At 48.5% G+C, this 14,771-nt stretch overlaps 1 protein-coding gene across 1 annotated transcript in view; it reads left to right on the top strand.

Annotated features, from left to right (window-relative positions):
- INTS7 (integrator complex subunit 7) overlaps positions 1-14,771 on the top strand; it is a 39,409-nt gene that overhangs the window by 11,673 nt on the left and 12,965 nt on the right. The window contains exons 8-13 of the mRNA XM_054169296.1: positions 119-236; positions 2,163-2,297; positions 3,564-3,661; positions 4,222-4,461; positions 6,144-6,281; positions 8,290-8,496. Coding sequence (XP_054025271.1) covers positions 119-236; positions 2,163-2,297; positions 3,564-3,661; positions 4,222-4,461; positions 6,144-6,281; positions 8,290-8,496 — 936 coding nt within the window. The remainder of the gene's footprint in view (positions 1-118; positions 237-2,162; positions 2,298-3,563; positions 3,662-4,221; positions 4,462-6,143; positions 6,282-8,289; positions 8,497-14,771) is intronic.

Below are 14,771 nucleotides of genomic sequence, written 5' to 3'. Positions count from 1 at the left end.
ATTTTCTGTGGACAAATCCTGACTGAAAACTTTTCCTAGACAAGTGCAATTAAATGTTTAACACAGATAGCTCATCACACCACTTTTCCCCTGTCTCTTTTCTTCTGCTAATCCGTAGGCACTCTGTGAATCTGCTCTTCACACTCCTTATGACAGCTTGAAACTGGGCATGCTGTCTGTTCTTTCCACATTATCAGGGACCATTGCCATCAAACAGTACTTCAGCAGTGCTCCAGGTAAGGAAAGTAGATTAGACAATTATCTCTGGCATTTCTAAGGGGCTGGTGATCTACTGATAGTTTAAAAGCATGCCTCACAGTGTTGAGGCTATACTTGAACTGTAGAACACTAGCTGAGAGACAGTTGTCATCACTGTTCTTATGTCTAAGATTTTGGTCTGGGTTTTGTGGGTAATATCTATATGAAAGAGGTTTTTTTAACCTTTGGATCTTAAGATTTTCTTCATAAAATGAGAATATGCAATGCCTCTCAGATGGCTGACCTGCACTCCTCTGAAGGTGCTTTGAAACCATGGACTTGCTTAGTGTTTTGAGTAGCACAGAGACTTAGTGATGTGAGAGAGGGCTGGTGTGTTGCTCTGGCACAGGGAAGCTATGCCACTCTTGTGGGAAAGGCCTGCTTCAGTGCCAGCTGAACTTCTCTGCCTTCTGAATGGAAAACCAGAGCAGATGGTATGAAGTGACTCAAGGTATTTTCTTCTTCACATGGTGATCCTACTCTGTTCCTTTGGTTTTCCTTCCTGTAATCCACACAGTTCTCATGAATATTGCAAACCCACCTACATGGGCTGCAGAAATGGGGAAAAATACTATATCCTCTTCAGTCATGCTGGCATGTCTTAACAATTAATATACCTGCTAGCTTTTTAAATAAGGTAGAATATTTCTTAATGTAATATCAATGGTCCATGTCCCAGTGGAGGCCAGGGACAAGCAGAGTCCCTCAGGAATCAGTCCTGGGACCAGGCTTGTTCAACATCTTTGTGGGTGCCATGGACAGTGGCACTGAGTGCACCCTCAGCAAGTTTGCTGATGACACCAAGCTGTGTGGTGCAGCAGACAGCTGGAGGGAAGGGATGCCATCCAGAGGGACCTGGACAGGCTGGAGAGGTGGGCACAAGCCAACCTCATGAGGTTCAACAAGACCAAGGGCAAGGTCCTGCAGCTGGGTCGAGGTAATTCCAGGCACAAATCCAGGCTGGGCAGGAACTGGCTGGAAAGCAGCCCTGAGGAGAGAGACTTGGGGGTGCTGGGGGACAAGAAGCTCAACAGGAGCTCTCAGTGTGCACTTGCAGCCCAGAAAGCCAATCAGATCCTGGGCTGCAGCAAGAGAAGTGTGGCCAGCAGGGCAAGGGAGGTGATTCTCCCCCTCTGCTCAGCTCTGCTGAGACCCCACCTGCAGTACTGCCTCCAGGTCTGGAGCCCCTATTACAAGAGGGATCTGGAGGTGCTGGAAGGTGTCCAGAGAAGGGCCAGGAGGATGAGCAGAGGGCTGGAGCACCTCTCCTATGAGGACAGACTGCAGGAGTTGGGGCTGTTCAGTCTGGAGAAGAGAAGGCTCTGAGGTGACCTCATTGTGGCCTTCCAGTATCTGAAGGGGGCCTACAAGCAGGCTGGGGAGGGACTTGTCAGGATGTCAGGTAGTGATAGGACTAGGGGGAATGGAATGAAGCTGGAGGTGGGGAGATTCAGGCTGGAGGTGAGGAGGAAGTTCTTCCCCATGAGAGTGGTGAAGCCCTGGAATGGGTTGTCCAGGGAGGTGGTTGAGGCCCCGTCCCTGGAGGTGTTTAAGCCCAGGCTGGATGAGGCTCTGGCCAGCCTGATCTAGTGTGGGGTGTCCCTGCCCATGGCAGGGGGGCTGGAACTAGATGATCCTTGTGGTCCCTTCCAACCCTGACTGATACTATGAATATTGCTTCAAGTCCCTGGAACACCAGCCCTCAGACCCAAATCATGTATGTCTAAATCATATAGCCCTGTGTGTGGAGAAAAGAAAGATGTTTTCATCTTATCCTTTTAAACATACAAGATCAGTATAAGTTTGTGTTTGTGGTTTTATTATGGATACTTTTCATTAAAAAGCTCTATGATGTAACTGTGGCCTGTGCTGGTTTGTGTCCTCTTTGCTTTGTCTTTGTTTAGGAGCAGCAGCAACAACTGCAAAGTCGTTTGATTTGGTGAAGCTAGCCCAGGAGTGCTGTTACCATAATAACAGAGGCATTGCAGCTCATGGTGTGAGAATTCTGACTAATATATCATCCTCTTGTCAGGATAAAGGTAAATGAAAGCAAGGACAATGGAATGTGCTGTTTCAAGTTAAGTTTATGTACTTAGCACATACAAGCTGGTCTTGTCTCTGGACGCATTGGCCACAGCAACCCCATGCAGTGCTACAGGCAGAGTGGCTGGAGAGCAGCCAGGCAGAGAGGGACCTGGGGGTACTGGTTGATAGCAGGCTGAACATGAGCCAGCAGTGTGCCCAGGTCAATGGCATCCTGGCCTGCATCAGGAACAGTGTGGCTAGCAGGAGCAGGGAAGTCATTGTGCCCTGTGCTCAGCACTGGTTAGGCCACACCTTGAGTCCTGTGTCCAGTTCTGGGCCCCTCAGTTTAGGAAAGATGTTGAGTTGCTGGAAGGTGTCCAGAGAAGGGCAACAAAGCTGGGGAGGGGTCTGGAGCACAGCCCTGTGAGGAGAGGCTGAGGGAGCTGGGGTTGCTTAGCCTGGAGGAGGCTCAGGGGAGACCTTCTTGCTGTCTCCAACTCCCTGAAGGGAGGTTATAGCCAGGTGGGGGTTGGTCTCTTCTCCCAGGCAACCAGCACCCGAACAAGAGGACACAGTCTCAAGCTGTGCCAGGGGAGGTTTAGGCTGGATGTTAGGAAGAGGTTCTTCCTAGAAGGAAAGATTGGCTGTTGGGATGTGCTGCCCAGGGAGGTGGTGGAGTCACCATCACTGGAGGTGTTTAGGAAGAGACTGGATGAAGCACTTGGTGCCATGGTTTAGTTGATCAGATGGTGTTAGGTGATAGGTTGGACTTGATGATCTTTGAGGTCTCTTCCAGCCTGGTCTACTCTACTCTAAATCTGTCTGACCCTTCAGGCTTTTTAGGGAGAATGGGGGCTACAACCTAGTAGGATAATTTTCTGTATGAGTTTATGAATGGTTGTGGAAGAGTCCATCTTTGTTCCATTTAGATGAAATTCCTGGCCACAGTGGCATTCATGATATGTTTGCATTGTCTGTGCTATAAAACTAATGAGTTGTTTGTCAACCTTTGGAAAACTGTTTGCACAAAGCCTGTTGGCAAAGGGGTAGCAGTGCAGTTAGAAGTTTTAGTTGAGAGGTTTATGGATGCTTTCTCAATGCCACAGTTGTTGTGACTGCTGAACAGCTCCACAGAATGGCAAATTGTTTCCTATCAAAATAAGATAAGGCAAAAGTATTGGGAAGGTATTTGATTACCATGACTCCAACACCAGTGCAGACATTACACAAATTACAGGCAGAAAACATAACAGGAAACTAACTGACTCTCTTTCTCTTAGATCTTCTGCCTTTGGAGCAAGATGCAGTCTTTGGCTTGGAAGCTCTCCTTGTTCTTTGTAGTCAAGATGACAGCCCAGGAGCTCAGGCAACCTTAAAGGTGACATTATTGTTGTCTTCCCCTAGCACAGCTGTATGTTAGAGTAATACCTTGCAGCATCTTTCAGCTCTAGAGTAAGATGGCTGTTACAGGGGAGACAACCCCCACAGCACTCCTCTCAGAGGAACAGCTGTATTACAACATGACCATGGTCATAGGATGAAGGTATCTCTGGAGGATGAAGAGAATCTTGGGGAGGAGCTGATTTGGGAAGATGGAATGTTCATGACTGCAACACTTCCATGAACTGTTTTAACATTCCTGCTTCATAAGCTGCTGCCAATAACTTTATGAAGTCATTGATCTGTCAGTGCTGGTGGTATGAGAGAGAGCATAGCTTCTCGAGTCTGTGATACATCTCTATGCTGTGAGCTCACAGACAGAGGCTGAAACTCTTAGGAAAACATAGCTTGTGGAGTACATGGTTCTGAAAATACCAGTTCTGGATTTCTGCAGTCATACTTTCAGGTGCATGTCTGGCTGTTTTTAAGTAGACACTGTGTTTATTGTGCCTCTTGGTCACGGTGTTTGTTTTGCCCTGTGGGTTGTGTGAATTGCAGATCACCTTAACCTGCATGGTGAAGCTGGTCAAGTGCCGTCCTCACCTGAGCCAGTCAGTAGTTGAATGCCTGCTGACCCAGCTGCACAGTGCCCAGGATGCTGCTAGGATTCTCATGTGCCACTGCTTAGCAGCCATTGCCATGCAGCTGCCTGTGTTGGCAGATGGGATACTGGAAGACCTCATGGACCTGTATAAATTGATTGGACGGTCTGCTACAGACAAAAAACAGGAGCTGCTGGTAAGACCTCTTGATACACAGCCTGTGAGGGATGAAGCTTGGATGATGTGCTGTGCATGGACTTTATTTAATAAGGCAGCTAAGCCATTTTGTTATGTCTGAGTTGATGTGCCAGGCTGTACCCACTGTTTCCAGTGCTTTTAACCATGTTCAGTGTCAAAACACTTCATAGATGGTGCTGAACTGTCCCAGTGCATCCCATGATGTTTTCCACCAGGTGGCACTGCTTAGACAAAGCTGCTGCTGAAATTATTGGGGTGTCTGTAGAATAGAATAGAATTAGCCAGGTTGGAAAAGACCTTTGAGATCATAGAGTCCAACCTATCACCCAACACCATCTGATCAACTAAACCATGGCACCAAGCATCCCATCCAGGCTCTTCTTAAACACGTCCAGGGAAGGTGACTCCACCTCCCTGGGCAGCACATTCCAAAGGCCAATCTCTCTTCCTGGGAAGAATTTCTTCCTAACATCCAGCCTAAACCTCCCCTGGTGCAGCTTGAGACTGTGTCCTCTTGTTCTGGTGCTGGTTGCCTGGCAGAAGAGACCAACCCCCACCTGGCTACAACCTCCCTTCAGGGAGTTGTAGAGAGCAATGAGGTCTACCCTGAGCCTCCTCTTCTCCAGGCTAAGCAACCCCAGCTCCCTCAGCCTCTCCTCACAGGGCTGTGCTCCAAACCCCTCCCCAGCTTTGTTGCCCTTCTCTGGACACCTTCCAGCAACTCAACATCTTTCCTAACCTGAGGGGCCCAGAACTGGACACAGGACTCAAGGTGTGGCCTAACCAGTGCTGAGCACAGGGCACAATGACTTCCCTGCTCCTGCTGGCCACACTGTTCCTGATGCAGGCCAGGATGCCATTGGCCTTCTTGGCCACCTGGGTACACTGCTGGCTCATGTTCAGCCTACCATCAACCAGTGTCCCCAGGTCCCTCTCTGCCTGGCTCTCTCCAGCCACTCTGACCCCAGCCTGTAGCTCTGCATGGGGTTGCTGTGGCCAATGTGCAGAACCTGGCACTTGGATGTGTTCGGTCTCCTGCGCTTAGACTCTGCCCGTCTGTGCAGCCTGTCAAGGTCCCTCTGGAGAGCTCTCCATCCCTAACAGATCAACTCCTGCCCCCAGCTTGGTGTCATCTGCAAACTTACTGATGATGGACTCAATATCCTCATCCATGTTGTCCATAAAGATATTGAACAGGCTGGGGCCCAGCACTGATCCCTGGGGGACACCTCTGGTGACTGTAGAACAATGGTTGTAGAAAACCAAAACCGAGGTTAGCTCAATTTATGTAGGGTGCTCTGCTGCACATGCCTTGTAATATATTGTAAGACAGACAAATGCCTTCAGCACATCTATCTGCAAATGAGTTTGAATTTTAAGAAGAAAATGTGTGCTTCCTATTAATCCATTTGGAACAATTGAAATATCTCTTAAAAGCCACAGTAAAGGTTCTTTAAGTGAAGGTGACTTTCATCCCCAAGAAATACTTGAGTTGCTGTAACTGCTTCAAAGATTCTCACTTAAAATGTGTATGTAATCTTCTATGGAGTGTTTGGGGTCCAGAATCAAGCAGATTGTTTCTGCTACTTTGGGACACAATTGCCTGTTTCCATTTTCTTCACTTGTTTCATTTAGTTCCTGAAATGTAATCTCCTTCTTCACCCTGTCGCTCTGCATTAGGTTTCCCTTGCCACAGTGATATTTGTTTCCAGTCAGAAAGCTTTATCTTCAGAAATCAAAACTGTGATCAAACAGCAGCTTGAGAATGCCTCTAATGGATGGACAGCCTACAGGATAGCCAGGCAGGCTTCCAGGATGGTGAGTGAAAATTACCTGGGGGAAGGTGGTTTGGTGTGGCTGGGAGGATGCTAGTGGTTTCTTTGAACTGGAGGAAGAAAGGAAGGGGAAATGAGAGGACTTGAGAGGAGGAAATGAATTGGGGGGGCACACAAAAAAATTACCTTTCCCTCTTAATTCCCACTGATTCACATACATTCAATTTATGCCAGACTTCTGGATGGTTTTCCACTTCCCTTTTTGAAGTATTTGAGAAGTAATGACCTAGTACTTGCTTGAGCACATGCCTAATCTGTGCTGCCTAGCTGTTCGTGGTGTGTGCTGTCACCCTGATGCATGCTGCTGCTTTTTCCATGTGAAGAAAGGAAGAAAAAGAGACTGTTTGTCCTTTCTCTTCAGTGAAGTCACAGCTGGGGTTACAATTAGGAGAAACTCTAGTATGGAGATAGAATCATAGAATCAGCGTGGTTGGAAAAGACCTCAGAGATCATCAAGTCCAACTTATCACCCAACACTTCATGACTACTAAACCGTGGCACCAAGTGCCACATCCAGTCCCCTCTTGAACACCTCCAGGGATGGTGACTCCACCACCTCCCTGGGCAGCACATTGCAATGGCCAATTACTCTTTCTGGGAAGAATTTCTTCTTAACATCCAGCCTAAACCTCCCCTGGCACAGCTTGAGACTGTGTCTTCTTGTTCTGGTGCTGGTTGCCTGGGAGAAGAGACCAAACCCCACCTGGCTTCAGGTAGCTGTAGACAGCAATGAGGTCTCCCCTGAGCCTCCTCCAGGCTAAGCAACCCCAGCTCCCTCAGCCTCTCCTCACAGGGCTGTGCTCAAGGCCTCTCCCCAGCTTCATTGCCCTCCTCTGGACACATTGCAGAGTCTCAATACATAGAATAAACCAGGTTGGAAGACACCTTCAAGATCGTGTCCGTCCTTCTTAAACTGAGGGGCCCAGAACTGGACTCAGAACTCAGGGTGTGGCCTAACCAGTGCTGAGCACAGGGGCAGAATAACTTCCCTGCTCCTGCTGGCCACACTGTTCCTCATACAGCCCAGGATATCACTGGCCTTCTTGGCCACCTGGGCACACTGCTGGCCCATGTTCAGCTGCTATCAACCAGTACCCTCAGGTCCCTTTCTGCCTGGCTGCTCTCCAGCCACTCTGACCCCAGCCTGTAGCACTGCTTGGGGTGGTTGTGACCAAAGTGCAGCATCCAGCCCTTGGACTTGTTAAATGCCATCCTGTTGGACTCTGCCCATCTCTCCAGCCTCAGATGCTGCAATAAAAGTAAATTGTGGTGTGGGGCTTTTTTTTCTCATCTTGTATTTTCCTGTATATATGTACTACACTTTATACAGGCAAATCTTATATAATATGAGCATTTGTGCTTTTATTCATGGTTAGGATTGTCAAGGTAAAATGGTTAAAAGAAGTTTCAGTCTTTCAATTTAAGAAGGACATTGAGACACTTGAATGTGTCCAGAGAAGGGCAACAAAGCTGGGGAGGGGTCTGGAGCACAGCCCTGTGAGGAGAGGCTGAGGGAACTGGGGTTGCTGAGTAGAGGAGGCTCAGGGGAGACCTTCCTGCTGTCTCCAACTCCCTGAAGGGAGGTTGTAGCCAGGTGGGGGTTGGTCTCTTCTCCCAGGCAGCCAGCCCCAGAACTAGAGGACACAGTCTCTAGCTCTGCCAGGGGAAGATTAGGCTGGAGTTGAGGAGATAGTTCTTCACAGAGAGTTGTTTGCCATAGGAATGTGCTGCCCAGGGAGGTGGTGGAGTCACCATCCCGGGAGGGTTTCAAGAGGGGACTGGATGTGGCACTTGATGCCATGGTCTAGTCATGAGGTCTGTGGTGACAGGTTGGACTTGATGATCTTTGAGGTCTCTTCCAACCTTGGTGATTCTGTGATTCCCTATTTAAGAGTAGTTCTGTAGGTGTTACTGTTTCTTTGTTGCTTTCTGTGAAACAAACACAACTGCCTCTTTCCTGCCCTCTCTTAGGAATGTTCTTGTCCTTGCAGGGCAACCATGACATGGCCAGAGAACTCTATCAAAGTCTGCTGACTCAGGTGGCTTCAGAGCACTTCTACTTCTGGCTGAACAGCTTGAAGGAGTTCTCCCATGCAGAACAGTGCCTGACAGGTTTGCAGGAGGACAACTACAGCTCAGCACTCTCTTGCATTGCGGAAGCGTTAAAATCCTATCACAAGGGGATAGCCTCGCTGACGGTTAGCACTGACCTGCTTCACCTGCTGCTATTTCTGTGTGCTGTACCAGGCCTGCTTGGTTTCTGTCCTCAAACCTCTGAAAAGCTTTTAAATACGTCTGATATCTGCCAGACTCTTAGAGTCCTGGGCCCCATGCTCTTTAACATCTTTATTGATGATGTGGATGAGGGCATTGAGTCCATCATCAGTAAATTTGCAGATGACGCCAAGCTGGGGGCAGGAGTTGATCTGCTGGAGGGTAGAGAGGCTCTGCAGAGGGACCTCGACAGGCTGGGCAGATGGGCAGAGTCCAAGGGCATGAGATTGAACACATCCAAGTGCCAGGTTCTGCACACTGGCCACAGCAACCCCATGCAGAGCTACAGGCTGGGGTCAGAGTGGCTGGAGAGCAGCCAGGCAGAGAGGGACCTGGGGGTGCTGGTTGATGGTAGGCTGAACATGAGCCTGCAGTGTGCCCAGGCAGCCAAGAGGGCCAATGGCATCCTGGCCTGCATCAGGAACAGTGTGGCCAGCAGGAGCAGGGAGGTCATTCTGCCCCTGTACTCAGCACTGGTTAGGCCACACCTTGAGTCCTGTGTCCAGTTCTGGGCCCCTCAGTTTAGGAAGGAGGTTGACTTGCTGGAACAAGTCCAGAGAAAGGCAACAAAATTGGTGAGGTGTTCGGAACACAGCCCTGTGAGGAGAGGCTGAGGGAGCTGGGGCTGCTTAGCCTAGAAAGGAGGAGGCTCATGGGAGACCTTCTTGCTCTCTACAACTCCCTGAAGGGAGGTTGTAGCCAGGTGGGGGTTGGTCTCTTCTCCCAGGCAGCCAGCACCAGAACAAGAGGACACAGTCTCAGGCTGCACCGGGAGAGGTTTAGGCTGGAGGTTAGGAAGAAGTTCTTCATAGAGAGAGTGATTGCACATTGGGATGTGCTGCCCAGGGAGGTGGTGGAGTTACCGTCATTGGAGGTGTTCAGGAGGAGACTTGATAGGGTGCTTGGTCCCATGGTTTAGTTGATTAGGTGGTGTTGGATTGGTTGGTGGGTTGGACATGATGATCTTGAAGGTCTCTTCCAACTTGGTTTATTCTATTCTGTTCTATAAAATTATATTTTCAGAGAGAAATGCACACAAGAGCCAGTTGTAACAAGCTGCATCTTTAGAGACTTCTGTAGCTCAGCTAAGGAAGATGAGTTGGATTTCTCTTTCCTCCCCCACCCCTCACTCCCTGCCTTGATCAAATCAGTTTTTCAAATTACAATACTTGAAATTTCCCACTCCATGTTTTGGCTGAAAAAATCCCACCATTGTAATATTCAACCCTGGGAATTTGTCTAAGTTGGCTGCTAACTTGTAATGTGGAGAAGAATTGAGTTTTCTTCCTCCCTCCTGCTGGGTTCTCCTTGCCTTGTATTTTACAACATGCTCCTAAGGAATCCTAACTGCAAGGCAACATCAGGATAGTGAGAGGAGGGAGAACAAATCCCTCTCATCAGACATAATTCAGACTTTATGAAAATATTTTCTCCCCTCTGAACTGCAAATAGCAGGAAGCTGTATGATGATTTAAGGACATTGAGACTCTTGAATGTATCCAGAGAAGGGCAACGAGGCTGGGGAGGGGTCTTGAGCATAGCCCTGTGAGGAGAGGCATCCTGGCCTGTATCAGGAACAGTGTGGCCAGGAGCAGGAAGGTCATTCTGCCCTGTGCTCAGCACTGGTTAGGCCACACCCTGAGCCCTGTGTCCAGTTCTGGGCCCCTCAGTTTAGGAAAGATGTTGAGTTGTTGGAAGGTGTCCAGAGAAGGGCAACAAAGCTGGGGAGGAATTTGGAGCACAGCCCTGTGAGGAGAGGCTGAGGGAGCTGGGGTTGCATAGCCTGGAGAAGAGGAGGCTCAGGGGAGACCTTCTTGCTGTCCTAATTCCCTGAAGGGAGGTTGTGGCCATCTGGTGGTTGGTCTCTTCTGCCAGGCAACCAGCACCAGAACAAGAGGACACAGTCACAAGCTGCTCCAGGGGAGGTTTAGGCTGGATGTTAGGAAGAAGTTCTTCATAGAAAGAGAGATTAGCCATTGGAATGTGCTGCCCAGGGAGGTGGTGGAGTCGCCATCCCTGGAGGTGTTCAAAAAAGGATCGGATGTGGCACTTGAAGCCATGGTTTAGTAGTTATGAGGTGTTGGGTGATAGGTTGGACTTGATGATCTTTGAGGTCTGTTCCAAACTTACAAATTACATAGAATAAACCAGGTTGGAAGAGACCTTCAAGATCACCGTGTCCAACCCATCAACCAATCCAACACCACCCAAACAACTAACCCATGGCACGAAGCACCCCATCAAGTCTTCTCCTGAAAACCTCCAGTGATGGCGACTCCACCACCTCCCCAGGCAGCCCATTCCAATGGGCAATCACTCTCTCTGGGTAGAACTTTTTCCTAACATCTAGCCTGAACCTCCCCTGGTGCAGCCTGAGACTGTGTCCTCTTGTTCTGGTACTGGCTGCCTGGGAGAAGAGACCAACATCTGTCTGTCTACAACCTCCCTTCAGGTAGTTGTATTCTGTGATGTCTGTGAACATAAAAAACAATGAGGTGAAGTAGCTTCTTAACATAGGATGATCCAGCCTACAAAACATACTTTGACACTTCAGTTTCTGTGCCAAAATCTTTACATACTTCTCTGTCTTTTGAAGGGAAACAATTTTTCTTCAGGTTACTGGAACTGTCCAGTGTTGTGACAATTTGGATGCTGTTTAATGAGCTGTCCCTGGATAAGCAGGAAGGATGTGAATTTTACACCTTTGTCCTCTAAGAGAGCTGTATGATCCTGAAGTGTTTCTTTAACTTGTTGGCTGTGTGTATAAGGCTTTTACTTCAGCATTTGAAGGTTTCTCTAACATCTAGAAGTTGAGAGGGAGACCTCATCTAATTGGATGCTAGTATTCGGGATAGAATTAACCAGGTTGGAGAAGACCTACGAGATCATCAAGTCCAACCTATCACCCAACACCATCTGATCAACTAAACCATGGCACCAAGTGCCTCATCCAGTCCCCTCTTAAACACCTCCAGTGATGGTGACTCCACCACCTCCCTGGGGAGCACATTCCAATGGCCTATTACTCTTCCTGGGAGGAACTTCTTCCTAACATCCAGCCTAAACCTCCCCTGGTGCAGCTTGAGACTGTGTCCTCTTGTTCTTGTGCTGGTTGCTTGGGAGAAGAGACCAACCCCCACCTGGCTACAACCTCCCTTAGGTAGTTGTAGAGGGCAATGAGGTCTCCCCTGAGCCTCCTCTTCTCCAGGCTAAGCAACCCCAGCTCCCTCAGCCTCTCCTCACAGGGCTGTGCTCCAAACCCCTCCCCAGCTTTGTTGCCAGGCAGGAGGGTAACTTGCTTCAACAGGTCATTCTGTGATTCAGTAATGCAATTAGCCTTTCCTTAGAGGTTATTTTTTTGCTGCTGAAGAATTCCTCTCTTGATATCCTCTGCTGACTGAACTTCCTGTGTGGCACATTGCACTTTTCTGGGTGCAATAGCTACCTTGTGGGGTTGTGGTCCAGAGGACTAAGTACAGGTTTTGAAGGGCTAGGGCAGAGGAAACTATTTTTTATTGCTGGCTGTTGGTGACTTGTTGCATCACTCAGGACAAATTCCTATCCATACTTGAGTGTATCAGTTGTTAAAGGAGCCCCTCCCTCCTTGCATCCACAGAATGCAGTATCTCAAAGGGGAGTAAAGTGCCATAAAGTGGTAGTCTTAACTGAGGAAGCCTTTTGCTGTCTTTTCCTTCTGGTTTAAGCTTTACTGTTGCTGCTGTTTCACTGTAGATTATGACTCAGCACTGTTGGTGCTGTAGAGCATTAGTGTGTATGATGAGCCCTGTGTAGCTGTCAGTTTTGTAGGTAGAAGACACTGTGCCAGTAAATCTGTTCCAGGTGTTCAGTCAGCCCAGTTCAGCAATGGTTCAGTGTCTCATGTCATAAAATTTCCCAATTCCTTTCTAATATGCATACAACTGCATACAGCATTTGCTGCATGCCAGATGCTCTTCCATGGGAGTTAGTCCACTTGAGGAAGAAATTCCCATTGCTATAGGGATGACAGGTGAGAGAGGAAGGGCAGGAACTTATCACAGTATCACCCAGGTTGGAAGAGACCTCAAAGATCATCAAGTCCAACCTGTCACCACAGACCTCATGACTAAACCATGGCACCAAGTGCCACATCCAATCCCCTCCTGAACACCTCCAGGGATGGTGACTCCACCACCTCCCTGGGCAGCACATTCCAATGGCTAACAACTTTCTGTGGGAAGAACTTTCTCCTCACCTCAAGCCTAAACTTCCCCTGGCGCAGCTTGAGACTGTGTCCTCTTGTTCTGGTGCTGGTTGCCTGGGAGAAGAGACCAACCCCCACCTGGCTACAGCCTCCCTTCAGGTAGTTGTAGAGGGCAATGAGGTCTCCCCTGAGTCTCCTCTTCTCCAGGCTAAGCAACCCCAGCTCCCTCAGCCTCTGCTCACAGGGCTGTGCTCAAGGCCTCTCCCCAGCCTCGTTGCCCTTCTCTGGACACGTTCAAGTGTCTCGATGTCCTTCTGAAACTGAGGGGCCCAGAACTGGACACAGGACTCAAGACTCATAGACTGTATTGGCCACAATCCTCATCTGTCTTGCTCTGTACTTGCTTGTATAGCTAACCATGATTTTGAATAGAATCTGCTTGTTCTGGCAGAGAGAGGGCATCTCACTGGAAGCCTTTGCACATGTTTTTCACTGTGGGTAATCTAGGGAAGAGTCCAGACCTTAAAGCATTAACAAAACCAGTGATTAAGTAGCACTAAGTCCAAATGTGTTGATAATGTATGATCTTTGAAGAATTTGTCTGAGCCAAAGACCTCTTTGAAAAAGGGATTTTTAACTCATCTATTGCTGATGGCTGCATGAATGATGAAGTAAATTTCCAGGGTCAATGAGACAAGCTTGTATTTCAGTTCACAAGAACTGAGTCCAATTTGGTCTGCTGAGAATGTCTGCAGTTTCTGATCATACCAGTACTTGCTATAAAAGCATGGAGTCTCTGTAGACCAATTACAGTGCACTGAGGGTTTTCTGAAACCACCCTTGCACATCAACTAAACTCCTTCAGTTCAAAAGGGACACTTTAATGCCCTTCAAGGCAAAGCAAAGTGGGGCTGAATGGCTCAAGTGACGAAATAATCTGGTTTCTTGGGTTGTAATCTAGCACAGCAGTTCAAAGTGCTGGCAGTTGCCTGATGTTTCCTCTCTTTAATCAATAGTGGAGCAGCTCTCAGAGAATAGGGATGGCTTGTGGCAAACTGATTTGCTGCTTTCCTGCTGGCAAAGAAGTGGTTTGCAGCAGTGTTTTGGGATGGGTTGTAACTTCTTGCTGCCAGAAGTGACTTCTTGTGTTGAGGAATAAGTAGCCTTGGGGAAGGCGTGCATGAGTTTAACGTGCTTCCATTCTCTGAGTAAGAGGAAGGTCCTAGTGCTTTGTTCTGCAGATGGCTTCTACCCCAAGCCCCCCAAAATTGTACTCTTATTAATCCAGCAGTGTAAGAAAAATAAGTAGTGGATTTGTGGCTTGAATAGTATCAGATCTTGAGTCCTGCAGTTCACCCCCTCGTGGGTGTCCTAAGCTGGCACAGATGCTTCTACAAGTCAGATAAGCTCTTAGGGAGCCATGTTTCACAGAACTGTATTTTCTGAACAGCAGCAGTCTGCCCTCCTGCAGTTCTGTTACTTACTGTTCATAGAATAGAATAGACCAGACCAAAAGAGTCCTTCAAGATCATTGTGTCCAACCCATTACCCAACACCACCTAATCAACTAAACCATGGCACCAAGCACCCTATCAAGTCTCCTCCTGAACACCTTCAGTGATGGTGACTCCACCACCTCCTCAGGCAGCCCACTCCCCAATGGGCAATCACTCTCTCTCTGTAGAACTTCCTCCTAACTTCCAGCCTAAACCTCCCCTGGTGCAGCTTGAGACTGTGTCCTCTTGTTCTGGTGCTGGCTGCCTGGGAGCAGAGACCAACCTCTGCCTGTCTACAACCTCCCTTCAGGTAGTTGTAGAGGGCAATGAGATCTCCCCTGAGCCTCCTCTTCTCCAGGCTAAGCAACCCCAGCTCCCTCAGCCTCTCCTCATAGGGCTTGTGTTCCAAGTTGTCTCTGAGCATTCATCAGGTGGTTCACTGCCTGCCTTATGCTCCTGTCTGTTTCACAATTTACAAAAGCATAGTAAAAGTCAAAGGCTTTGACCCCTTCCTCTTGGT

This window comes from Dryobates pubescens, chromosome 2, assembly GCF_014839835.1.
Source record: "Dryobates pubescens isolate bDryPub1 chromosome 2, bDryPub1.pri, whole genome shotgun sequence".
Classification (NCBI taxonomy): Eukaryota; Metazoa; Chordata; class Aves; order Piciformes; family Picidae; genus Dryobates; species Dryobates pubescens.
This window is presented reverse-complemented; position numbering and strand designations above follow the sequence as displayed.